The following is a 25934-nucleotide window of genomic DNA, read 5'->3' on the forward strand; positions in this document are numbered from 1 at the left end:
TTTGTCTCAGAGTTCACAAAATTTGTATTTTAAACTGTAAAAAAAAAAAAAAAACCAACCCTCACTCCCAGCTTCCAAAATGAGACCGGAAAACACATTATTTTTTCAAACTCAGGTTTTAAGTATCTTTTAGATGACTCTTGAGAAAAAGAGAAAAATACAAATTAAATCAATAGTCTTCTTTTATCAGGTTGGAAAAGGAAATTATATCCTTTTGATTTTTCATATCTATGGAAAAGTGGAACAGAGATATTTAACTGCCATGCTGGAGTAGTCACATCCTGCCTCTTGGTGGTGGTGGGCATTTACCCTTCGTACAAGTGATAGCAATGCATTGGAGTCCTCAGAGCCTAGATTTAAAAGTACAAGCTCTACAGTACAAGCCCAGCCACAGTTAAGCCACTGCTACTGCAACAAGGCAATGGCCTGGCACCTCCACCCTTGCCCAGTGTAGACTCAGGAGGGAGGCATCACAGTTGTCCTCCTCTCTCCAAAACCCAAATACAGGCAGGTGTGCTCAGCTTGTTATATACAGACAGGGAGATTTTTCACCTTCATGTTAATCCTTGTCATTCACTTTCTCCTATCACAACCGTCACTTCTTCAGGACCATGGCAGAAGAGCTGGAGAAGGACATGGGAAACAACAGTTCCCTTAGCCCTGCGTTTGCCAAATCTATACCTAGCTCAATGATAACACCAATTTCTTCCTTACAGAAATGGTTATCTCAACAGTATTGGGACCCATGAGATCAGGAGCTCATGGATGGGGTTGAAAGAATGTTTAATACCCTCTCACCTCTCATAAAGAGTCACTTAAACCTATGCTTGGGGGTCTCTTTTTTCCCCAATAAATCCTCCCCACTTCCCCCCTGCCCCGCAAAAAAAATCACACCTGAATACACTGGAGGCTAAAGCTCATTGTCATGTCTAAAAATCAAACCCAGATTATCTGACACTCTTTCCTGCACTCACCTCAGAATAAAAATCACCAGGCACAGAGACATGATGAGACTTGATCTCCAGGACTCAGAGCAAACACTTACATGTTTAATTTAAAGTTGTGCTAAAATCTGTTTATGTTTGGTACAACATTTCCCTCACACTTAAATGTATGCTCACTCACATGGCTGAACTGTAACCTCAGGTGGTATAGGTGGCCTCTAAACAGACATTCATTTGTGTCAGATGGGAAAGAAGACAGACAAATTTCAACAAGAACTAAGTAAAATCTGCAAGGGAGTTATTAAAGGACATGTCCTCTATCCACCCTTGTTTGTGCCTCAAAAGGAATTTGGTAATTTCCAGTCTTTTTTAAAACCCTAAGTGACTCTACCACCTGTTGCATTGTGATTACAGTTCTTTCTTTCAGTTATTTAATTTACTTTGAAACAGGAGTTCTACAAATGTAATTATTGTTTTCTAAATCAATAAAGCATTATGTTGAATTATGAATGACAACTCAAGCATGGAAATCATGAATGCTGTGTCAGCTTGCCCTAGGGAGCTGATCATAACTAGGTGGGGTGTGGGTGTAGAATGAGGAACGCAAGTTCATTATGGGAATTTCTCCAGGGTATTGAGGCTGAGAGAGAATATAACACGTGTCAGCATACAGAAAATAGAAAACATTAGAGAACTGAATAAACAGACATATGAAACCATGACTTCTGCCAGTGCAAGCCTGTGGATTGAGACAAGAATAAAAAACAGGGATAGACACAACCCTGATCCAAATGATGGAGCCATGGAGCTTTACAACTGTGGTGTGTGGCCCAGGAGCAGGCACTGACCAGTGACCAAAGCAGGGTGTGACACAGAGCCCTTAGAGCCCAGATAAAAATGCACCAGAGCATGTAAGCTAGCAGCACACGTGCAGTTAATAATGTATAAGGACTAAGATTTTTCCCCAGGGGTCCTCACATCTGTGCTGTTATGCTCCTCTCAAATCAGAAGCAGCAATGCAGCTGTGAGGCTCACAGCAGCACTGGGGCTTTGTGGGTGGGCTGTGCCCCAGCCCTGGGAGCTGGGGAGTTCTTCAATGTTCTGCTATGTGATGAAAACACATCTGTTCTGTGACAGAACAAGGAATAATGGATTTAAACTAAAGAAGAATAGATTTAGACTAGACATAAGAAAGAAATTTTTTACACTGAGGGTGGTGAAGCACTGGAACAGGTTGCCCAGAGAGGCAGTGGAGGCCCCATCCCTGGAAATATTCAAGGTCAGGTTGGATGGGGCTCTGAGCAACTTGATCTAGTTAAAGCTGTCCCTGCTCGCTGCAGGGGGGTTGAGTTTGATGACCTCTAAAGGTCCTTTCCAACCCAAAGCATTCTATGATTCTATGATGCTATGAAAACAGGGTCACCAGGGATGTGGTGACACCTGGGATCCTACTGCACCTTGCAGGTGGTGTCCAAACTGTCAAAGGGCTTGCTCCCTGCTGAAGGTAGTTAAAAGCAAAGGTGACTAGCCTCTACAGCCACAAAGCTTCCAGGATTGCAGTTCATGTCTCTGCACAGAGCAGCAATAACACTCTTGCTGTGAACTAGCCAAGATATTTTTAACATGACTGAGCAGTGTGGATGCACCCACTGTGATTTTTCAGCCCAGATTCTGCATTTCCCATAAAAGAAAGTGGCCATATGCTACAGATTTACTACCTACTGCTTCCTTCAAAAATGTGCTTCTGCAATCCACATTTATACAGAAAGTCACTTGAGGTGATGTAAATGTGATTCCAGTTCTTGTTAGTTTTTTGTGGCTCAGCTCCTCTCAAAAGCAGCTTTGTACCTCTATAACTTCTATTAGACCATTTATCATATAGCTCTTGACTGAAAAGTCATTAAAGGTAACTGAGGTTACTTCAGGAGACTTTGGATGAGGTATATACTGAAGAGACAGACACTGTACATGCCGTATGCACTAGTACCCAACAAAATACAAAGTTAATCAGCAATTATGAAGCTAGTCTATGAAGACTGAGGAACATGCCATAGCAATGAGCTGAAAAATAGCTGGAATTTACTATTTCAACAAAGCTAGGCTTTCCTTTCCCCACCCAGCAAGTAGAAATCCCCAGATATGCTGTACACTGAATCCACGTTAACATTGCTATTTCAGTGCCTTCTCATCCGGGGTCACCCACTGCAAGATGCAAGACAAGCATGAAATACCACGAAAGGCTGAGTCTAAAACCAAGGCATATCAGAGCAGTGAAGTAGAAAGCTCTTAAAATAGCAAGGGAAACAAGATAACCACAAGATACCTGTGGCATAAATCTACTTTTAACATCTTTGTTCATTAGTATCCTTGGATGGGGAAGTAGCTAGGAAAGTACTAGATAGAGGAAATAAAATTCTCAAAGTATGTTCTAAAAAAAAAGCTTTGTTGTCAACACTAGTAAAAGGAAAAAACATATAAAAATCTGTAAAGTAATTCAGATTTTGTGCTCCCTGAACTAAGGCAGTGAATGTACTTTGTTTGGCTTTTCTTCCTGTAATGCAGACAAAAGTCTTCAAAGGAATGGACAGAGCTATGTGTATGGTATTGTTCTAGAGTGTCATGGAATAATTAAGTTGAATCCTTCCATGCGTCTTAAAAACCTGTCAACAAAAAATAAATAAATCTTAGGAGCATATAAAGATTTACAGTTTTTCAGATTAGAGAGAGCACCTGACTCAAGTTCAATGTTTGGGTTTTTTATGGTTATAAAAGATGTTTTACCCAAAAGAAGGCATGTGGGGAGAGTTCAGAAACTGAAGCTCTGTAAGGTCAGATTCAAAGTTGCCTGGAGGAGCTCCTTGTTCCTGTTGGGCTATACATAGCGAAGACAACTACCCAATCAAGGAATCCAATGCCTTATGCAGAGTATACTTCTGAGGCTTGGGATTATGTCACCCCATGTTTTCCTACAGCCTAGAACACTGGGTTCCTAATCATGACTGACATTAATATGGTACAAATAGAAAATCACCGTAATTCTAATAACAACGTTTGGGTTTCATTTTTCCCTAACCATACCAGCCAGATGACTGTTTAAAAAGAAAGTGAGGGCAGATATTTAAAGACTGACTTAAAATCCGTCACACTCCAGCTCCTTCTTTCACAGCATGTTAACAGAATTAAAATCACCCTTACATTACAGTTATTTTACTGAATAATGTATTCAGAGTTAAGAAATTGATAGTCAATAGTTTCAGTTAATGTTCAGTCTCCTTGGTAGACAGCTATTTAGTATACCTGCAGGATCTACAAATTCCTCCAAGCCCCTTCTATTTTATACAGAGAACCAAAATGTTTAACGTAATACTTTGTTCCTTAACTTTCACTTCACTTTATACTGCAGAAATCTTTTGTACTTCAGACTGGAAACTTGGTCTGGAGTTCTTTTTGGGCTTTCACTGCTCCCTGTGAAGTAGGTGTTTGTTGTGCATCACCAGATACAATGTCTTCTGCAATCCCATTAGGCTGACTTGCTCTGCTCTCATAGCACCCAAGTCCTGCATTCCCCCAAAGCTCTTGTGTGGTCTTATTTCACCTCATCGCTCACTTTTTCTGGCTTATCCTATCTCATTTGCTCTTTCTGTCCCTACAGACAGCTGACCTGGCAGAAGTTCCTGAGGAAGGCGATAGCTCTGCAGGCACCCTTGACACAAGCAGGAAACGCAGCAACAGCGGTGAGTGCTGCCAGGCCATGACAGCATCTTCAGATGTATAGGCCTGTGTACAGCCTATTTCAGATGGGTTTTTTTATCGCATGCCCAGGTTTTAGCAGCGTTCTGGTTTTCAGAGTGGGAGGTGAGCAGGGCATGTATTTGATGCAAGAATTTGGGGAATGCTTTTTGCCATTCAGATTAAGTCCAAGCTACCAGTTTTCTTAATTTCTTGTGTCCAGACCTGACACAGGACAAGGTTCAGGTCCATTCCCTATCTCCTACACTTCATGAACATGACTGTAGACTAATCACTTAACATGCTTCAATTCCACATTGGCAGGGTGGAACAAAAGTAATACTTCCTTTCTCTTCCATATGTTTGAATTGTCTACATGTCTCGATATTCCATAATCTCTTTGGGACAGGAAATGAATCACATAATATCCATATGTCTGTAAAATAGCCAACACAATGAATCCTGATTATAATTGCGGCTTCTCAGTACAACTATAGTATGTGCCCAGTAATATTAATAGTCCAATTCTTTTGTCTGCTTGCAGTACAAGAGTAATGTCTTTACAGCATTGGTATGGTGGGATTTTGAGACCATCAGACCAATCAAGAGCTTAGTAATGAAATCTCAGCCACTGAGGGACAGTGTTTGTGACCCTGTTCTTGAATTCAGTCATGGTGAGGGAAGTAATAAGTACAAAGGGGTTTGGAGCATTAAGCAAAACTTCAGGCGCAAACCATCAGAGCAACTTCTCTAACAGCACTTGAAGGCTGCTATGCTGAATCTCACATGAGATTAACACTACAGAAATAAATCACGGTGAGCATAGTTTTCTTCCATTAGACCCCCAGTGCTCCTTATATGCTGCTAGCAATTCATGTAGGTGAAATGCCAGCTTCAGCTGTCCATTCCTATTTTATGCTACCTCTTTATTCCTTTCCTCCCCTCCTGGTCCTATCACTTCTCACTGTGTTTAGTCATTTCTTCCCTCTCATTTTGTGAATATCCCATCTATGTTATCTGCTTTCTCCTGACTATTTATTTAGGTTTTCTGCCTTGCAAGTGCAAGTTGACTTGACCTGACCTGGTTAAAGATAAATAATTCAGTCTGCTTCACATTGTTTAATCCTGCCCACCTGAGATTAATTTGGCCCTGTTTGAGTTTTCAGATAACTTTTTATTTCATTGTCGCTCAGTAGTTTAATTTCTAAAACCCAAAGAATCTTTTTTCTCCAAGATCTGCATTCACTGAATGCACTAAGAGGCATTCAAGGAACTTAAAGAAATTAGTTTAAAAACTCAACATGTGTCAAACCTCCAAATAACTTCCATGGCACATTAACGATTCCTTTGATCAGCACTGGCTTTTTTACAATCCATCCTTCAGAGGCTCAGGGTATAAATTATGCATCAGTCACTCCAGAAATTTCCCCTTGGTAGGTTTTTAATAAACTGCTCACACTCTTTGCACAAGCTATGGAAATGGTAAAATCCTTTTCAGATTGCTTTTTTTTTTTTTAATTTGTTTTTGTCCGCTGCTAGAGCAAACAAATATGAAAATACATGGAGTTCTGTTGTGTGGAGGTGTGAACTACTTACGTCTATGGCCTTCAGATTCAAGTGCCTCCTAGTAATATCTGGAGACCGTGAGCTAAACAGAGATTAAAAATTTAACAAAGTAAATTCAAAATGTTGTTACAGGGTGATTCACCACTCCTGTTTCCTCAGTTGTCCACTGTCTCTTTAGCAGACAGTTCCACATTATTGCCTTGATAGAATCAGGTCCATCCCAAGAATCAGGTCCATCCCAGTTCTTTTTTTGTTTTTTTCATTAAAAAGCTGTCTTCTGCAAATAAGATATTAGGAAAATGTACATTTGAGACTTTGCTTAAAGGGAAACAGTGGAAAAGACACAGCCTGCAGAAGGGTGAAAAGACCCAGCACATGTGTGGCTGTGTGATCACTCTTATAGACTTCTATAACAACGTCAAGGGAAGATTCTTTCATTCAGGCCCTGGCATACATACTATGAAAAAAGCTTCCTAGTTTACAACTGTAAGATGACATACCTAATTTCCAGCCCTTCAGCCTTCTCTAAGCCACTTATACTCCTTCACTGCTGTGAATTGCCATCTGTAACAGAAGTTCCATGAGCCAAAATGTACTTTAAGTGACATGTATGAGCCTGTTATCAACACGGATTTGAGCACTTCCCCTCGAGTCAAATATAGGCTGTCCCCTCTGCAAACCCAGGTTTGGTGAGCACTTCTCGGCAAACATAAGCATACAGTCCAGCTCCCCCCCCACCTGTTGGGTCAGCTCCACAGCTCACGAGGCTGTACATTAGTAACTTGGCTTTATTTTCTGTCAGCAAGCGGAAATTACTCCAAACACGCTGCTGAAATACTTCCGCTTTGTCTGGTGAATGACTTTCTGCAAGTCCAAAATGCTCCTGGTTACCCAGCTGTTGTGGTTTAACCCAGTAGGCAGCTAAACACCACACAGCTGTTCGCTCATTCCCTCTGTTTCCCAGTGGGATGGGGGAGAGAATAAAAAAAAAAAAAAAAAAAAGTAAAGTTTGTGAATAAAGACAGTTTAATAGGACAGAAAAGAAAGGAAAAATAATAATAACAATAGCAATAGTAATAATAACAATAAATATACAAAATAAGTGATGCACAATGCAATTGCTCACCACCCACCAACCAATGCCCAGCCAGTTCCCAAGCAGCAGTTCTCTCCCCCTTGCCAACTCCCCTGGCTTATATACTGAGCATGACGTCATATGGTATGGAATATCCCTTTGGCCAGTTTGGGTCAGCTGTCCTGGCTATGCTCACTCCCTGCTTCTTGTGCACCTGGCAGAGCATGAGAAGCTAAAAAGTCCTTGACTTAATCTAAACACTACTTAGCAACAACTAAAACATCAGTGTGTTATCAACATTATTCTCATACTAAATCTAAAACACAGCACTATGCCAGCTACTAGGAAGAAAATTAACTCCATCCCAGCCGAAACCAGGACACCAACTCATTATTCACTAGAGCTTTTTCTATTTGCCTCCCTAACTCTTTCCCCTGGACACAAAAAACAAAGCACAGTTATTTGAGTAGGACTTAAACATTGCCAGATTGTAATGGCAGCATTTTACATCCCTTTATATAGATGTCAGATATACATATACCCCTATACTAGAAGATACAGGAAATTAATTTTATTTTTAAGGTTTCCCCCTGGTACTCATGACAGTTTGCAGGGTCAGAGTCCCTCTACAACAGGAGCTGGTGAGGAGCACAGTGAGGCCCCCAGGACAGCTGCAGTCAGACCACCTGGACACAACTGGGGTATTTTCAGGTTAAATGCTGCAGGTATCAGCTCACATGCTGTCTTCACATTCACACTTTAGACTTTGTGACTACAATACTGTCTTACAATTTATCAGAGAACGTGTGCTTGTGTGTGCTCGTGGATGTGTGTCACTTTGTACAAAATCTTTCTCATGCATTCTGTGGCTGCCGTTTTAGTTATCTTTCCCCTGTTGCAAGACTATTACATTTTTTTAACGTCTAAGTACCAACTATTTCACTCATAAAACTTCTTCAAAGACTCTTTGTCTGGTTGTGATTTACAATGTAGAATAGCTGCAGAAATATGTGTTAATGGAAGAAAGGGTGAGCAAGTGAAAGAGCAGAGAGGGAAAGAAATTCAGCAGTTTGGTGTTCCCTGGCACCTTCTTTCCCCTGAACACATGTAAATGTATCACAGAGAAACAAAAAGAAACAAAAAGAAAATACATTCAATCAGCCTGCTACTTATTACTGTTTTGGAGATTTCCAAATTGTTAGAGACTGCAAAATCCAGCTTCTGCTCAAAACACCTGCAGAGGTATATGGTGGGAGAAGATGCTGATGGTTCTAGCTGCTTAAAGACTCAAGCTATTAAAGTCGTATTCATAGAATCATAGAATCATAGAATCATAGAATCGTCTAGGTTGGAAAAGACCTTTAAGATCATCCAGTCCAACCATTAACCTACACTACCAAGTCTACTCTAAGCCAATCAAGGGTAGACTAGACTAAACCATGTCCTGACTAGACTAAACCATGTCCCGATTCAGACTTTATTCAGAAGCAAGAAACACCAGGTAATTCTTAAAATGTGAAGGGGGAATTCAATCACTGTAATAAAGCCACAGTGGTTTCTCTGCCGAGATAACTGAGGACAGGCATCAGTCAGCTCATGAAGCAATTGCCATAGAAGGTAACTGATTAGACATCAGGTATATTAGGTTGAAATCTACAAGAAGGTCTTTAAGGAGGATCCAGGAAATTATAGGCCCATCAGTCTTACTTCAGTCCCTGGGAAAGTTATGGAATGCATGGGGCTTATCACAAGTCAAATGAAGTACGTGACTGGGAAAAGCCAGCACAGATTCACCAAGGGCAAGTTGTGCTTGACAAACCTGATCACCTTCTACAACAAAGTAACCTGCTTGGTTGATGTGGGGTGAGTGGTGGACATTGTCTACACAGATTTCTCCAAGGCTTTCCATATGGTTTCCCACAGCCTCCTCCTCAAGAACCGATGTGTTACAGTCTAGACAAGTGGTCTGTGCAGTGGGTGGGGAGCTGGCTGACAGGCCACACCCAGAGGGGTGTGGTAGATAGAATCATAGAATGCTTTGGGTTGGAAGGGACCTTTAGAGATCATCTAGCCCAACCCCCCTGCAGTGAGCAGGGACATCTTTAACTAGATCAGGCTGCTCAGAGCCCTGTTCAACCTAACCTTGAATGTTTCCAGGGATGGGGCTCCACTGCCTCTCTGGGCAACCTGTTCCACTGCTTCACCACCCTCATTGTAAAAGAGATAAAGCAGAGATAAAGCAGAGATAAAGAAGTTGTTATCCCACTCTACTTGGTGCTTGTTAGGCCACACCTGGAATACTGTGTTCAGTTTTGGTCCCCGCTATACAAAAAAGATGTGGTCAGGCTGGAGAAGGTCCAGAGAAGGGCCACAAAGACGATCAAAGGGCTGGGAAGCCTGCCATATGAGGAAAGGCTGAGAGCACTGGGTTTGTTCAGCCTTGAGAAAAGAAGGCTTAGGGGAGACCTTATCACCATGTTCCAGTGTGCAAAGGGTGGCTACAAAGAAGGTGGAGACTCCCTTTTTACAAGGAGTCACATGGAAAAGATGCGGGGTAATGGGTACATGTTACTCCTGTGAAGATTCCGATTGGAAACAAAAGGAAAATTCTTCACAATGAGAACAATCAGCCATTGGTATAATCTCCCCAGGGAAGTGGTGGATTCCCCAACATTGGACACTTTCAAGATTCGGCTGGACAGGGTACTGGGCCATCTTGTCTAGACCATGCTTTTGCCAAGGATCGATGAGATGATCCTTGAGGTCCCTTCCAACTTGTTATTCTATGCCTAGGTGCTGTGACCGTTGTCTTATTCTGTGAGTTTCTGATTTAATAACTTTGAAGCAAATTTTTACACATACATGCCTGTGTCTCAGATAACCCATCCCAATTAATTTGAAAGAAATTCAGGTACCTCCTATAAAATCAGAGAGAGGCAGCATATCCAGTGCCCCCCAGGCGGGAACTACTGGAGAGGGAGATCAAAGGCAGCTATCAAACATTTAGAGATAGAGGGTCGAGGGGCAAGAAGGGGTTTTGCATACAAACTTCCTGCAATATTGCTCATATATGGTCATGAAGTTTTGCAGGCGCTTTTAAACAGAAATACTGGTTGTCCTAAACATGAAAATACAGCATTCAGTGTGAGGAAAAAGCTGCTGTACTTTCAATAGTAATGCAATTATGGGGCCTAGGTTCTATTCCCAGTGCTGTACTTCTGTATATTCATCTGATCTAAATGGTCTATTTGTTACGATCATAAATTCTTCAGGACAGAGATTGTTTTGTGCAATGTGCCGGTGGTATTCATGGTTTTGTTGGGGGTGTAGAAGGGTTCAGAGGAGAGCACAAGGGATCAAAGAAAGTAAGGGGGACAGGGATTAACAAAATGAAAGTCATCCTGTTGAGGTGAAGAGTCTTAAACTACTCCTAAAATGTCATGTGTTTGCTTCATTTCAGTGTTTACATACTCCGAAAATGGCGCAGAACACTTTGGAGAAGAACCAAAAAGTATACATTCCCCGGTATGGGCATAAATTTTGTGAGAATGCAATGGGAATGCAAAGTCATATAAAAAGCTTGGGTTTATGGATAGCTGAGGACCTTGAGTAGGTCTGCTGGGGCACTATTCTGGAGAAGCATTGATATATCACTGTCATTTTCTTATACCATTTTTGGGCCACTGGCCACAGATGGAAGCAATATAGAGGACTGGATGGCTCTTTGGTTTACCTAATTTTGGTCCCTTTTATGTTCTTCTGTTTGTTACAAATTGATATTGTGAACACAAACAATCCAGTGGGGAGGCCATGTCATTTCAGTAGAACTTCAGTAATGTAAAAATCACAGATTTGATTTGGAAAATTATTTGGGGTTTGGTTTAGGTGCTTTTTCTCCTCTGGATTACCAGTGGAGAAAGAGAGGACAGAGAGTAGCCAGTCTTCTCTGTGGGAAGCCCAGTGCTGTTTAAGAAACTGGTTTTCCCACCCCATTTTTTGGACCTGTGCACTGTACAACTCTAGCTCCATCCATAACAAGGACTGTATAATAGACACCTTATACAATGCCAGTAATACACTACTGGGCTCGTAAGAGTCATGCATTAACAGAGAGCAAAAGGCAGGCTCATTTTTAAGATCTCACCCAGAAGACCAACTTGTGCAGATTTCTGCTTGTGTCTTTTGGAAGCCTTGATCTTGGGATTCAAAGAATCTTATTGCTAAATGAAGATATTTACCACCTTAGTGGCTTGCAGTGTATCTGGGCTGTAGTCCTACAAGGTGTGAGGTGAGGTGAGGTGAGGTGAGGTGAGGTGAGGTGAGGTGAGGTGAGGTGAGGTGAGGTGAGGTGAGGTGAAAGCAATGAGATGATTGCTGCTCATTTATTGGAAGATCAGGGACTGGTTCCTCTGTCTCTAACAAAGTGAACCAAATTCCTGTACAGGACAGATATTTACATTTTCTCTTTCTCTTTTTTTCTTGAAGGGACCATTTTATAAAAGCACGTTACAAATGAACACCTATGTTGCCTTGTACAAATTTGTACCACAAGAAAATGAAGACTTGGAGATGAGGTAAAGCCCCAAAATATTTATTAGCTGATTTGACCCATGCGAACTGAGGCTCATACGGCTGTATGTGACTTCAAGTGAGGGAGGGTTCATTCTGACATTTGTACTAAAGATTTTTTATAGAAGTATCCACTTGTAGATACAAAGATACTCTCATAGATAAAAAGCTGTTGGCCAACTTTTTTGGCAAGGACACAACAGATAAAAAGTTTCAAAAACACTTAGGTCACTTTAGGAGCACCATGGCTTTCAGCTAGAAAATATTGTTTTCAATTGCTTTGTTTTTTCAACCAGAAGTTTTCAACCAGGAATTCCTCACCAGCTCTCATGCTAATGCTGAACATTTTGCCAGTTCTGTTTGATTTTTCCGCACATTCAGATTATGTCTGATAAAAAAGAACGATGTCCAGCTGGTGGATGGCAGTGTTTTCACATGGGAAAGACACATTCTGATCTTTGCAAAATAACCTTGTTAACTGTAATTTTTAACACTTCCTTCCTCAGTTCTGCATCAGTTGCTAGCACTGCAAGATCTAATCCAACCCACTGAAGTGAAAAGACATCTTTCTTTTAGTGCAATTAGTTTGACTCATGCTACTCACATTTTGCATGGTCTTGCTAGACCTCTTCTCATGAAACGTGTCAGCTCTCTTCAAGGCATCCCCTACATCAAAATAATCATGCACATGCCATAGAATTTAGGGAATTGCCAGAAAAATACCCCTCTCATCAGCATCTCCTTCACTGAAAGCCTTTTTCCTGTTCCCAGCTGTGACTTCTCATCACTCCGGACCTAATGGGTGGGATATAAGACAGAAATTATAAGCTTTCCTATCATTCTGCTTTGCTGGCATTTCCTGATTATTATTTTAGGAATTTCAACTGTTCAGAAAATAACCACAGGGTGCGGTGACCTTTAGTGCAACTTGCCAGCTATTCTGCTTGAGGGATTCTGCTTTGCATCCGGCTCCTTTAGGGGTGTATTCCAGCTTGTGCATTTGTTCCATGAAGAGGAACACCACTCAGACAAGTCTGCACTGGAATACCATAGTCATCAAGACATAGCAATCCAGAAACCACATCATTCTCCAGAATTCTCCTGTCCCTCATATTAGGGGAAATAACAACCTGTAGTCTGCAACCTGGACTGTCATGACTAACAGGCTCTTTCCAGAGACACCAGCCAGGTTTTAGACTAGTTTTAGACGCAGCTACAGCAGCATTGTTTGTCCCACGTCCAGAAATTCAGTAATACATACGTTAACACTGTTTCATAATGGATGCCAATTAGCTAGTAGTGTTGTTTAGTCACTGCAGAGCCAGGCAGGATCAGCTCAGTTGCATGAATTTTCATTTGACATAGTTGAGTTGCTGGAGATGGGTTCAGCACAGCAATGTTGTCAAGACTGACAAGCACTGTCCTGGGAACCCAAGTCAGGGACCAACCAGACACTGATCAGGCCTAACATAATGAAGGGCAAGTAGCAGGGCAAGGAGCTGAGCTGGGAAGGACAGTTAGGGGAGATTTCTGAAGATCTCAGCTCACCTCTGAGGGGGTGCAATGGATGGCAGATTACTGCAGCGGAGAGGTGCCAGCCCTGATTTCAGCAGCAATTAGTACTTGCCACAACCTTGATTTCTTCCTCAACACCAGGAGCAGCCAGTCAGGTTTTCCAAAGCTCTGGCATAAGTAGGACATTCCAGTAATATGAAAAAGAGATGGACTTATTTTACAGTAAGTAGAGAGTCCTGGAGATTGGCAAGCCCAGGTTTCAGACATGAAAAGAAAAGAAAAGAAAAGAAAAGAAAAGAAAAGAAAAGAAAAGAAAAGAAAAGAAAAGAAAAGAAAAGAAAAGAAAAGAAAAGAAAAGAAAAGAAAAGAAAAGAAAAGAAAAGAAAAGAAAAGAAAAGAAAAGAAAAGAGAAAAGAAAAGAAATTTGGAAGGAACCTACAATGATCATCAGTGGTTGCCTGGCCACTTCAAGGCTGATGAACGCCTATCTTGCCACCTACTAAAATCTAGAGCACTGATATAGAGCAGACAATTTATCCAGAGTTGTGATTTATAGAAGAAAAAGATGAGACCAGAGAGTGATTTCAACCAGTAGTAAATACCAAGCATGTTTCCCCCTTTCAGGGATTAGCAGCCTAAGTCTAGGAAGCAAGAGTAACATAGGTCCAGCTGGGACTTCTATTTTGAATCTTTTCTGGAGATTAGAGACATCTATGTTAGCCCTGTGCTAAAAAAATATCAGAAAGCAAAATCTGCAGGTCTCACATCTAAAAATCTCAGTGCTCAGACTACTGACATGGAGAGACTTTACGTTCTGTTGCCATCTTTCTCAGACTGCCAAACAAATTTATATTTTCTAAGTTATTTTTCTAACAACCAGGCTGAAGGGTCCTTGGAGGATGGGGGTCTCTAAATCCTTCTTGTTGAAAGAATTCTTCCTAGCAGTGTGAAGGCTCCAATGTTGTTACAGCCTATTCACTTTGAAGTAGCAAGATGGGCTCCCTCAAAACCTCTTTTAGTATTTTATATTAAATATTAACTGGAATAAGGGACTCAGATATCCTTTCCCTTGGAAGAAATCTTTAGCCACTGGGATACCAAGTCGTCCATTTTCCCTAGCTTCCTACCTCAACAACATTTAATTATTCCAAACACATTGGCACAGCTTTCTGAGGAGGGCTTGAGGAAAATCCTACCCTGTTGCCCTATGGAAACTGCCTTTTTGTGGAAGCTGGAAAACTCTGGTTCAGATCGCGCCGTGTTAGAAGACTAAATTACTGTTTCTCCAGTTGTCAGCAGCATTGATAACCACTGTGCAAGTGGACCAAAGAGCCCCAGCACCACCTCCAGCTGCATCCTAGACAGGTCCACAGCTTCTATGCATGCTCTGAAAGAGACTGTTAAATTGGACCCATTATCCATCACATGCTCCATATGCGTTTGCAAGCTCTTGTGCTGATACCTCAACAACACAGTGAGCCTAACAGGGAATGCAAGGAAAGCTGAAGGGGTCAACCATTAATTTTATTAAGATCCAAGAAATGCCTCTTATCAAGCAGACAGAGCTTTCTGTTTGGAAATGGGCTGCCAGTTACTTTCTACAATGCACCGCTATTGTAATTACATAATAACATTGATGAAGTGCCACCAATGGGGGGAAGGAAGTCAAATAACTGTTCAACTACCTGCACAAAATCAGCTCAGCACATTTTGCTATTAGCATTTCCAGCCAAATTATTCTCCTAGCTCTGCTTTGGAACTAGTCAGCTGGATGCTGATACTTAGCAATTACAACCCTGCACTACACATTATAAAGGTAAATATGTCCCATTCAAATCAAAAAGACATTCCTGGGCAGAATTATATCCCTGCTGACTAATTGCCTTTGTCAGTTAAATAGAACTATTTTCCTGCTGCCTTCCTTCTGCAATCACAGCTTGAAAACACAGATGATAAAGTGGTGTGTCCCAACAATGTGAAATGTCTTGAAGTAACAAGATAATGCCTGTAACAAATAGGGACTGTATTTTAAACAGTTTCTTATTAAACAGGAAGCAAAAATTCCAGTTCACAGATGATGTCTCAAGCTAAAGATCTACCCCCAATATAGAGAGACTCTCTTTCTATGTTACCATGTACCATTGAATAAAACCTTGCTGCCTCATTGAGTCTACCTGCAACAAATGCTCAGCTAAAATGATGAAGGAAGGACCACCTTCCTATTAGAATGTAATTGTCGAAGCTGATGCAGCATAAGAATTAAGAGTCATCTTAACTATTATTCCTCTTCTAATTACAGGCCAGGGGATATGATCACTCTTCTGGAAGACTCCAATGAAGACTGGTGGAAAGTATGTGATAATTATTTTATATCTATCTGTTTTCTTTCCAAAGGGAAAAATATGTTATTTTCAATATTGAACTTGTATTACAGCTACTAATGTTAACAACCCTCTACTGTCAATACATTTTCTCCACAGGGCAAAATTGATGACAGAACTGGATTTTTTCCTGCTAATTTTGTTCAAAGAGTGCAACACGATGAGAAGATTTACAGGTGTATCCGGACATTCATTGGCTGCAAGCAACAGGGACAGATAACCCTGAAAGAGAACCAGGTAAGTTCCCCTCTGTTGGATCCACACCGGACTTGAGCATCCAGCAGTCTGACCAATGACTGGAGGGAAAGTTGTGCAAGATGAGCACAGGCAGATGCTGTTCACTGCAATTTTACTACAAAATTTATTATTTGTATGGTAACCGTGTCTAGTAGCCAGTTAAGAACAGTGCTGGTCTTGTGCAATCGCATACCCCCCTGCCTAACATAGCCTAAATTTTCAGTTTCACAGACGTTCATAAAGATACTTTACATATTACGCACTCTCCTACTGACTTCAAAGGGACAGCTTGAACAAAACACATTCTTAGAGGTAGACCTTGTGCGCCTGAAAAATGGTCCAGTCTTCTCTTGGCTATTAGAGCTAATCTAATTAAAGACAGTGGCCCCCTCCCCAGATGTTACTTTGCCTAAAGATCTAAACATGGCTCATTGTTTTGGCTTCAGCAGGAGCAGCGCTAAGACAGCACCAAACAAATCTGTAAATCGTAATTTTAACTCTTATTCACCAGTTGCAAAGTATCTTTAATCATTAATTGCTTGTGTCACCACTTACACACCCTCCCTACAGGCTGTAATTTATTCTAAACTAGAAGTGATGTTGTGAGTTCAAGTACACCACGTACAGTGAAGACTCGCAGGGTCCGTTCACTCTGGTGTACTTTCAGCAGCTCCTTCTACTTTGTGGCATTTGGGTGGATTCACAAGGTGAAAGCCATGGCTGCCATTATGAGGTGTGTCTATGATCTGAATTTAAATGTGTTTTTAAATTTTTACCAGACATTTAATACATCCGAATGTCAAGTCTGGTGATTCTGGGGTACAAATGCTTGCTGAGGTAAAGTGAGAGAAAGATAGGGCTCAAAACCTACATTAAGGGACAGGCTTGTGGCATAAGCTCATGTGAATAGGAGGATGGCTGACTAAGGGCGATGCACAGCCTTGGTTCTCTGACACCTGGATGAAATAGAAAGCTAGATTTTTCTCACTGCATCTTGTGAAGCCTAATGTTCTTCCACCTCATTAGGCATTTCCTTTCCTTTGGCAAATGATGTCACATCGCCAGGAACTGTTTGCCTTACAGTGCCTGGACAACCACTGATTTTAATAAAGAGGAGCAGAAGTCAGCATCACAGTGAATTTCAGGGCCACAGGTTTTTCCACACAGAACTTCTGTATCACTTCACTGGTGGATAAGAAGGTTAACTTGTACCTTTGCTGCTGCTGCCTTGTGGCATAACAAAACGTGTAAGTGCTAACAATCCTTTGGTATACACAGCTTTTTAAGGAAGGCACAGCAATAGTGACCAGAATAGCTTTTAACTGCCACTGTACACATAGTCCATTGGGCAGCCCTTAAGTTGCTAGAAAGAGAGAAAGTGCTTCATTTTTTTTTTAACCCAGCACCTCTTTTCATTGTTTATATATGTGCGCATAGAGGGAAAAAATATTACCAAAGCAGAACAAGAGGTTTTGCACCCTTTGTGCTCTAGAATAAGCAATGCACAAGGGCAAAGCTTGAGGAAACAGTAGTGTGGGAATATGGCATGCCAGCACGAGGAAATGGTCGAGATCTGAGACATTCTCGTCAGTGGGCATACAAGATCCTCTCTGTTAGTGTGGCTGCTGCTGCAGACAGTGAGGGCCCAGTTTCTTGTCTCATTTCTCACAAAATCATGGTTTCCAAGTGAGCGGTCTGGCAGCTTCATCTAAACACAAGGACTTCCTATTGTCCCTATTTCATAATAGGCTCCCAAGGGAGCTTGCAGTCAGGAGCTCATCATCGTCTCTGGTAGGTCAGGAGGTAAAGAAAGGGATGAATCCATCCTGTGTGTCTACTACTTCCTCTTTTTTAGCAAACTTATTCAGCCCTATCTCAAAGCCATGCAAATACTGAGGTTGAATGTGGATGTTGTCAGGTCCTCACTCCACATGGGAGAGGCTTCAGAGGAAGAAATGAGTAAATAATTGGTGTAAAACAGCAGGCAGCGATCAGACTGAATAAACACACAAATGCAGAGACATGAGAGGAAAGGAGTGGAGCCAACAGATCCCACTCCACCCTCGCACAAGTTATGCAAAAAGGGGACATCCAAGTAGCTTCAAGGCCATTTTGAGTAATTTCCAGGCAGGACAGTCACAGCAAGGCCATGGGCAGTCATCTGCTTCCCCCTGCATCCCCATGCAGCATTTGAGCCCCTCCTAATAGCCCCCAGTGAGAGCTGGCAGCTTGCACAGAGCCAACATGTAGCAGCAGTATGGGGAAAGGAGCACAAGGACTCCTGAACCCAGCCTGTGGGACATGTGAGCACCATGAAGATCACTGCCTGAATGACACAATTTTTTTGTCTTTTTTTTTTAGCAGAACAACTTTGCCTTCACTGTGGAACAACTCTGATTTTTAATTTTTATTGACAATTTTTTACTTTAAAAATTTGTTTTATATTTCCAAAGTCAAATTTCCTTTCTTCTTTCTTCAGCTATTTCTCTTATTTTCTGTCCTTTATTCCCTCATTGTTTTCCATGTGAAGCAGAGAGAGGGGTGCAGTAGGGAAGACATAAAATGAAAAAAAAAAAAAATCATCTGTATGGGACTTATGGGAAAAGTTTTTCAGAATTTTTTTTCTTTTCTTTTTTGTTCTATTTGGGGATTTCTGTGGGATGTAACCAGCCATTTTAGCTGTCTCTGGGCACAGTGTCCAGAGTGCTGTGAGCACAATATATGTACTACATGCAAATCACTGGCTTGTTCCAGATTAGCAAGAAGGGGAGATTATTCATTGCTACCAATTCCTGTCAAGTCTCACTTTAGCTAGAAAAACTCATTAACTGGTCTAATAAATTCCTTTGACTATAGTATGGCAAATTGTCTCCATTCTACACTGTTAATTCACTGGGTGAAATTCTGCAGGGTCTAACGAGTCCAGAGTCATTCTGACAACAAAGGGAAGGAAGATATGCCAACAGGAAAACTTATCCAGTGACAGTAATAGGAATTTTCAGTATATTGCGTGATAGCATCCATGGTTTATCCTACAGGTCTCTATCCCCTTTGTGCCTTATATGAATGTTCCCAGGTAGAGCGTCTATTCTTGTAAGGCAAAAGGCAATATATTCATATCAACAAAGCCACAAGAATACCTAAAGAAAAGCCATTTCAGGCAAGCAGAGATATTTCCAAATGTCGAAGCACAGTGGGTGAGGCTTTCTCTGGAATCACTTGCCAGTTTCATGCACTGGGAATAGCATTTTAAGATTCAGCTTCACGCAAACCTTTCTGGCAAAGCCAATACTCGAGAGGACTGAGGGAAAAGCAACACAATTTGCTCACCCATCTTAAGCAATATGCACGAACTAGACTTCCCAAAGGGTCCCTTGAAAATTTCATTATGAAATATGAAACCCAGCCCGGGGGACAAAAGTGTACTGCTTCAGAGACATCAACATCTTGGAGTTTAGGGTTCACTGACAGATTTGTGGGTCCTGAAATAAATTCAGAAGATGACTGAGCTCCACAAGGTTCAATCAGGAATCTGTGGGAGGGAGGCAGAATTAGCCCTGACATCAATAAAAGAAGACTATTAACAGGGAAACCAAAACCAGCCAATTTCTGTGGCTTTCCACTCTTTTAAGCTGTCTCACACACAATACTAGCTGCATAATTTCCAACAATTGATTGTACCATCACTTGGATATATAAAGTTTTCTCCAGCCTTTAACTTCTGCTCTAGCTTACCCATGTTCATCACCACACATTATACAAATGCTTCATTGCATGACTACAGGCTCTGATTTCACCTCTTTTCATAAAAGAAAAAGTCACGATTTTGAAAATATATTATCTAATATATCATCAATGTTTGGAAAAGCATCTCTTAAAATGCCTGTAACATTTTTGATCATCCTTATTTTTAAAGAAGTCATAATAATCTATTGTTTGAATGTCTGTTTTTACTCCTCTTATAATATCCTACTTAAAGGAAATAACCTCTTTAAAAAAAACCCACTCACACCCTTCACTGTCAGCCTCTCTGACGTCTACAGTCACACTAATACAAACCACTTTAGAGCTGGGCTCTTTGTGATTAAATAACACAATTGATTTAAAATTGCACAAGTGATCTTGTGCAATAGAAATGACCCCAAACCACAACATTTGTAACAAGACTGGCAATCAGAAACTCTCTGCCTCTTCCAAATGTGGACTGTGAGTTTACGTAAAGGTCAGTGCGACAGATCCATTTTGCAATGGATGTGTTTTATAAATGTCACTGATGTAAACTAGCCCTGTTACTGAAAGCATCTCCCAGCCAGCTTCTGGGGTGACTGAAAATAGGCCAATGCTGTTGTGATGGCCACAACCTCCAAACCAGAGCTGTCAGTGTTGCTGTCCCCTTGGAACCACAGCTCAGGGGACAAACTTCCCTCCTACCCCAACACCCAGTCACACATATTTCAGAAAGTGACTTTTAGGCATGTGTACATTAGTAGCTATGTGCTGATCTGATCCAGCCACCCCAGAAGACCCTGGAAATGGGCTTAAACAAATCCATGAAGTTAGGCTTAACAAGGCAGGATTGCAGCCCAGATCTCCAGCCCCAGGGCATCCACCTGTCTCGAGTCTTCTTCTGATTAGTCTGGATGCTTTGTTGCTACCTGGCTTTTCACCTCACTGCCTAGAAATTACTTTATGTAATTTTTTTCATCCTGGGATACTCTAAAAGGAGCTGAACTTCTAAGAGCATGATTCAGCTGCCTTTGAAAATCAGTTGCATCACAGTGATTTACGCATTCAGACTGAATCACTTAAAACACAAACCCAGCACAGAAAGTGATGTTGCAGTTCTTGTATTGCCCAGCTATAACTGCTGCACTTCACAGCTCGGCTTAAGGGGAAAAGGGTCTTTTTCCAGCTATCTCTGATTGACGTCAGTCTTGCTGAACAGGGAGGGGTGTCCCCATTCATTCAGAGACACTGAGTGGCACACAAGTTTTGCAAGAGTCCAAAAACATGGGCACAGCCCATTATGCATCCAGTTTAGTCCAGGTCATCTTTAAAACCCTAAATAAGTGCTGTCTTTAAAACCCTAAATAAGTGCTGTAGGTAAAATAAGCTGGTGTTCTCAGTCCAAAAGCTAATGAAATATCTGATATAAAACCAGTCATTGTCATTTGCACTATGGTTGAATGGGTATGAAAACTGAACTAATTATTTCCATCCACAAAGCTCATGTAGGCAAGAACTTCAGTGCACGGACAGCAGCAGATGTAGAAACTCACAGTGTCCCTGTGCTGTCATTCTTACAGACAAACAGAAGACTTGAGCTGTCAAACCTCTTGACCTGGCACTGTCTGCAGGCTCCCGGACAGCTCTTGAAACAGTACTGTCCTCAAAACCAAATTCCTACTTCATCAGAACCAGTCTGTGGCTGACAGATGGGTTAAATATATGGACAGAGAAGATAAGCAAAAGACAGCTGCAGAAAATTAGAGTAAGTTCAAAGTTACTCCTGGACAAAGATAATTTGCCACTTGAGCCCAAATTCAAAACACAGGACTTAAAAGAACAGGAGAGTACTAATGGCCATGCAGCTTAAAGGATCATTTCCTACTTGCTCATCTCCCCCCTCTGCTTGGGGCTGACTGATGGATAAAAAATCCTGAGGGCAGATGTTGACAGGTTCAGACAACAGTCGTGATCCGAACAGTCCTTCATTTTATTTTTAGTGTTGTTTTGATTTTTTTTTAAACAAAATGGGATGAAAGAATGTGGGAGTGACTTTATGATATTAGATGCCACTTTCAGCTAGTTCTGAAGATCACTTGATGACTGAGAAATAGCCTGAGATGTGGTGTATTACCCCGTGGCTTACTCCACTATTAACCTCTTGAGCCAGGGCACAGGAAAAAAAGAAACAACTGTTTGTCTCTGTTTGTTGCTACCAAATTCACTGGAGAGTGGCTGCTCGGTGGCTCACTTACCTTGTCAGGCCAGCAGCCTTCCCCCCCAAAACATGCCAGCCTCAGTAATGGCCATTTTAAGCAGTTTCCAATTTGATGCAGCAAACTGTGAGCACCTGACAGTAGCTGTGGCACCTTGTGCATTCACAACCATCATGTTTACCATCTGTCACCAGAGCTAGTCCTCAGTGACAGCTGATTCATCAGGTGAAGCCCAAAACTGTGGATACCACCATGCACTTACCTGGCATTACTCCTGATTTACACCCACCTAAGAAAGTCAAGAGCCAAATCCCAAGGCTTACAACTTGTGGGTGAAATACTTGGTAGCACCCACAAAAGGGCATGAGGACAAAAGCGGCCAAAGATGATGGTGTGTTCCCTCTCTTCTGAAACTGCAGAATTTGAAGCAGCTCCAGGGCTTTGCAAATCTCTAGCAGCTGCCACAGCCCCAGGGGACCTCCTGAGTCACACAGAATTAGGAAAGTGTGGCATATTGTGGCTGAGCTCACTCTGCCCCCAATGCATCCTCTTCCTTCTGAAGGAGTGGGAAAAAAAAATCTGCCAGACAGGGGCCAGCACATCCAAGGCTTAGTGTATTAGTGTGAAAGAATGTCAGCTGGAATTTGAGAGAATTCAGTTCAATGTATTGGTATGTAGATCGAGAGAATTTCTTACAGAAAGGCCTTGTACTCCTCATGCCCCGTGAAGATCTAAAGCTATTGCTGTAGCAGAGCACTCCCACTGATATCAAGGAGCACTGAAGCCAGCAGCAGAAGCAAAAAAAAAAAAACCTCTAAAAAAAGACCAAATCTGCCATCCTTTTTCACTCCAAAGATAAAGAAAAACCAGTGTTCAGAGAGTTCAGTGTTTTTCTTTTGTCCATGAATCATTCTGCTGACAGTACAAGACATCAGGGAAAAGCACTCTGCTCTCGCAATATCTTCTGCATGGCACCAGAGGTTAAGCAAGAAATGCAGCATGGCTAGTGAGCAGTGCAGACCTGCTGCAAGTCCCTTCTGGAGATATGACTACTTTTGGGGTTTCTTTGGCCCATGCAAAAAGCTAGAGGTCTTGCAGACGTCTTCAGTTAGGAGGAAAGCACAGTCATGGAGTCAGGCATTCCTTTTAACCAGCCAGGTCTATTTATAGAGAAACTACAAAGGCTCATTCTCCCACACAGCAGCAGTGATCAACCAAGAAGGGGCATCTTTCAACCAAGATGCTCTTTCCTACTCTTGGATACTCTGCCATGCTTGGCCATCCTTAGTGTGGTGCTTCTTTGTAGGCTTTTTCTTTCATCATTGAAGTTTTCATAGTCTTTCTCAGAGACGCAGACTAACATCAGTAGTCAGTAACACCTTTCTGTGTACATGTGCTTTACGCCTCTCTGCTTCGAATGGTGGTGTGACTGAAGGGAGAGCAGCTGCTGTGTGAGGGATTCATGACACAAATGAGCTTGGCTCTTTTGGAACAGTACCTAAACTAAATGGCATCAATTCCATACCTGTCCCATGCTTTGCATGTGATTTAGCCCAAACAGCAATACATTATTGTTTTTAATTACATGTCAGCTCTGTTGGTGTGCTCAGTCATTCTGCCCCAGGGATCCAATTCAGTTAGTGTTAAGTGGGTAGTTTAAGTAGGAAAATTAATGAGTCCATTTGCTTTCCAAACCTTTGTTTGCAGGTACAGAGATGCACCTGGCCATTTCCAAATACTGGAGGTGGCAAATATGAAGCAGCTTCACCTCCTTTGTATGACCTTTCATTTCCTTCTGGCAGCATCAGTGTTGCTAGTAAATTTTATGTATGTAACAGGAGGAGGACAAGCTGGCCCAGAATTCAGATGTGGTATTTAGGTGTCCCCATACAATCCATGACAGTCGTGCTGAAATGCATTTAGCCAGGAACATTTTCAAGCCATTTTTGTTCATTTCATACCCTCTGAATTATTGTAATTAAACACTGTAAATACCTATCAGACAGAGCCTTTGTGAGTGTTAGTCCAGAGAGGGGGCTTTAAATACCTGGCACTGACATAATGAGAAATCGGTAAGTTGGTCTTAATAGGACCACCAGTTTTATGGCTATTTTTTTAACCTTGTTCGATTAATAGGAAATACATAGTTCCTTGGCACAGGTGTTTGAAAACAATTCTTTATTTTGTGTGGCTCCATGCTCAAGAGCCCAGTCTAAAGTATCTGTGCCGCTAGGCTTTCAAATGGCTCAGCCATTACCAAAATTATCTCAGGATGTGCCCTAAAATGGAAATACCTGAGATCAAAAAGGTCTTCAAGAACTGCAAATCTTTACCATGATATAATATTTGTACTGTTGTAAAGACCATATGGTTTCACCATAATTGCCTCCATTTGGAGTAGGTGTTGTGCAAACACACTCACAGAGCTGGGTCCAGATCAAGTACTTTGGCACCCACAACAGGCACCTGTAGGTGCAAGAGCTGAGTAAATAACATAATGCACTGCCCATCTGAGAAGTACCTGGGCTCCTTAAACATGCAAAGGAGAATATGCTTGCATTCAGATCAACTGCTACAAGTGACCCACCTTGGCATCATGATTGCTTTTCACCACCAACTGTTGAGGGAGCCAGCTAGCTCATGATCTGAAATACCCAATTCTCTCATACACAGACAACTAAGTCACAATCATTACAGTAGGCTGAAGTCATAATTCAAGCTTCAAAATCTTTAATCCACTACAAAGTTCTTAACGATTTTAATGTCTCCCATGTATATGTGGCACTTCAAGAAGGCAGGGGGAAAGGTAATTATCTAAATATATGAGTCTGAGTTTCTTATCAAAGCAGTGAGAGTCTAAAAATGATTGTTCTACTTACAGAGGTGACTAGCAGGATGTCTAACCCACCTGATAAATAGCCTGGGATAATTTGTCGCTTGATCATGGTAAAGAGTTTATTATTTTCATACCTTCTTTGCATTCAGATTTGTGTGACTTCTGAAAAGGAACACGATGGCTTTATCAAAGTGTACAGCGGGAAGAAGAAAGGCTTTGTCCCCATAGACGTCTTAGAAAACATCTGATTTCAACAGCCCGCTTGCTGCAGTAGGAGCCCTTTGTTGGCAATGCCCGTCTGCCTCATCTCACACTGTGTCAACCCAGATGGGCTGTCTTGCAGATGTTCAGGGAAATAGTGAGAAAACTGCAACTACAAGAAGAAAAAGACATTTAGACTGCCACAGCAACACTAAGAAATAAGAAAAGTGGAATGATTGAAAGAAAATGTAGTCAGAAACCACTAGGGAAATGCAAGGTCCTTAGATACTAACAGGAATAAGGTAAGGAAAAAAAAGTCTGGGCTGGTTTCTGGTGCAAGATGGCTGTTACGACCCTGATGGAGACAGACAGCTTGTTCTGAAGGACTAAATTCACATCCTGTTCTTGTGTCTTAGAAAACCGTTGGACTGCTTTCTTGTTTGAAATGTGTATTTAGGGGGGAGGGGGGAAATACCATTCAAACTGTCCTCATACTACAGTCCAATGCTTGTAGTAAAGTGTGGCTGTGGTTCTACAGTTTTGTCCCCAGTATCAACCGATCAGTTTAAGCGTTTAATCCTGGTGTTTAGTCTCATAACGAAGCAGTTTGGAGACACCATGTGAACGTCAGTCCAAGAAATGCACTGTGCCCTGGAAGTCAGCAGCTTTCTCTTTCTGTGCAATCTTCCCATATGAAAGAGTAGCGAACCTGTGTGTCCTTGTTTTCTCTGTGTAGGAACAAAAGCTCTCAGCGTATGTCGGGTGTGATGGCTGCTCTCATAGCTCACAAAAATAGCCGGTCCTCCGATTCACAAGCCTGCTTGGAAGCATCCCTCTGTGTTTCCTGCACCTTTATCTGGTGATACAGAAAATGGGCAGAATGCTGGGAGAGAGCCACAGGCTTGAAACGTTTTATATTTTTCTGTGTTTATTGCACTT

At 41.7% G+C, this 25934-nt stretch overlaps 1 protein-coding gene across 2 annotated transcripts in view; it reads left to right on the plus strand.

Moving 5' to 3' along the window:
• Positions 1-25042, plus strand: part of STAC (SH3 and cysteine rich domain) — a 75823-nt gene extending 50781 nt beyond the window's left edge. For both annotated transcript variants that reach the window (XM_075706062.1, XM_075706063.1), the window contains 6 exons: positions 4597-4678; positions 10775-10839; positions 11800-11888; positions 15698-15749; positions 15879-16016; positions 24944-25042. In XM_075706062.1, the coding sequence (XP_075562177.1) occupies positions 4597-4678; positions 10775-10839; positions 11800-11888; positions 15698-15749; positions 15879-16016; positions 24944-25042 (525 nt within the window). The remainder of the gene's footprint in view (positions 1-4596; positions 4679-10774; positions 10840-11799; positions 11889-15697; positions 15750-15878; positions 16017-24943) is intronic.
• Positions 25043-25934: the final 892 nt, after the last annotated feature.

This window comes from Pelecanus crispus, chromosome 2, assembly GCF_030463565.1.
Source record: "Pelecanus crispus isolate bPelCri1 chromosome 2, bPelCri1.pri, whole genome shotgun sequence".
Taxonomy (NCBI): Eukaryota; Metazoa; Chordata; class Aves; order Pelecaniformes; family Pelecanidae; genus Pelecanus; species Pelecanus crispus.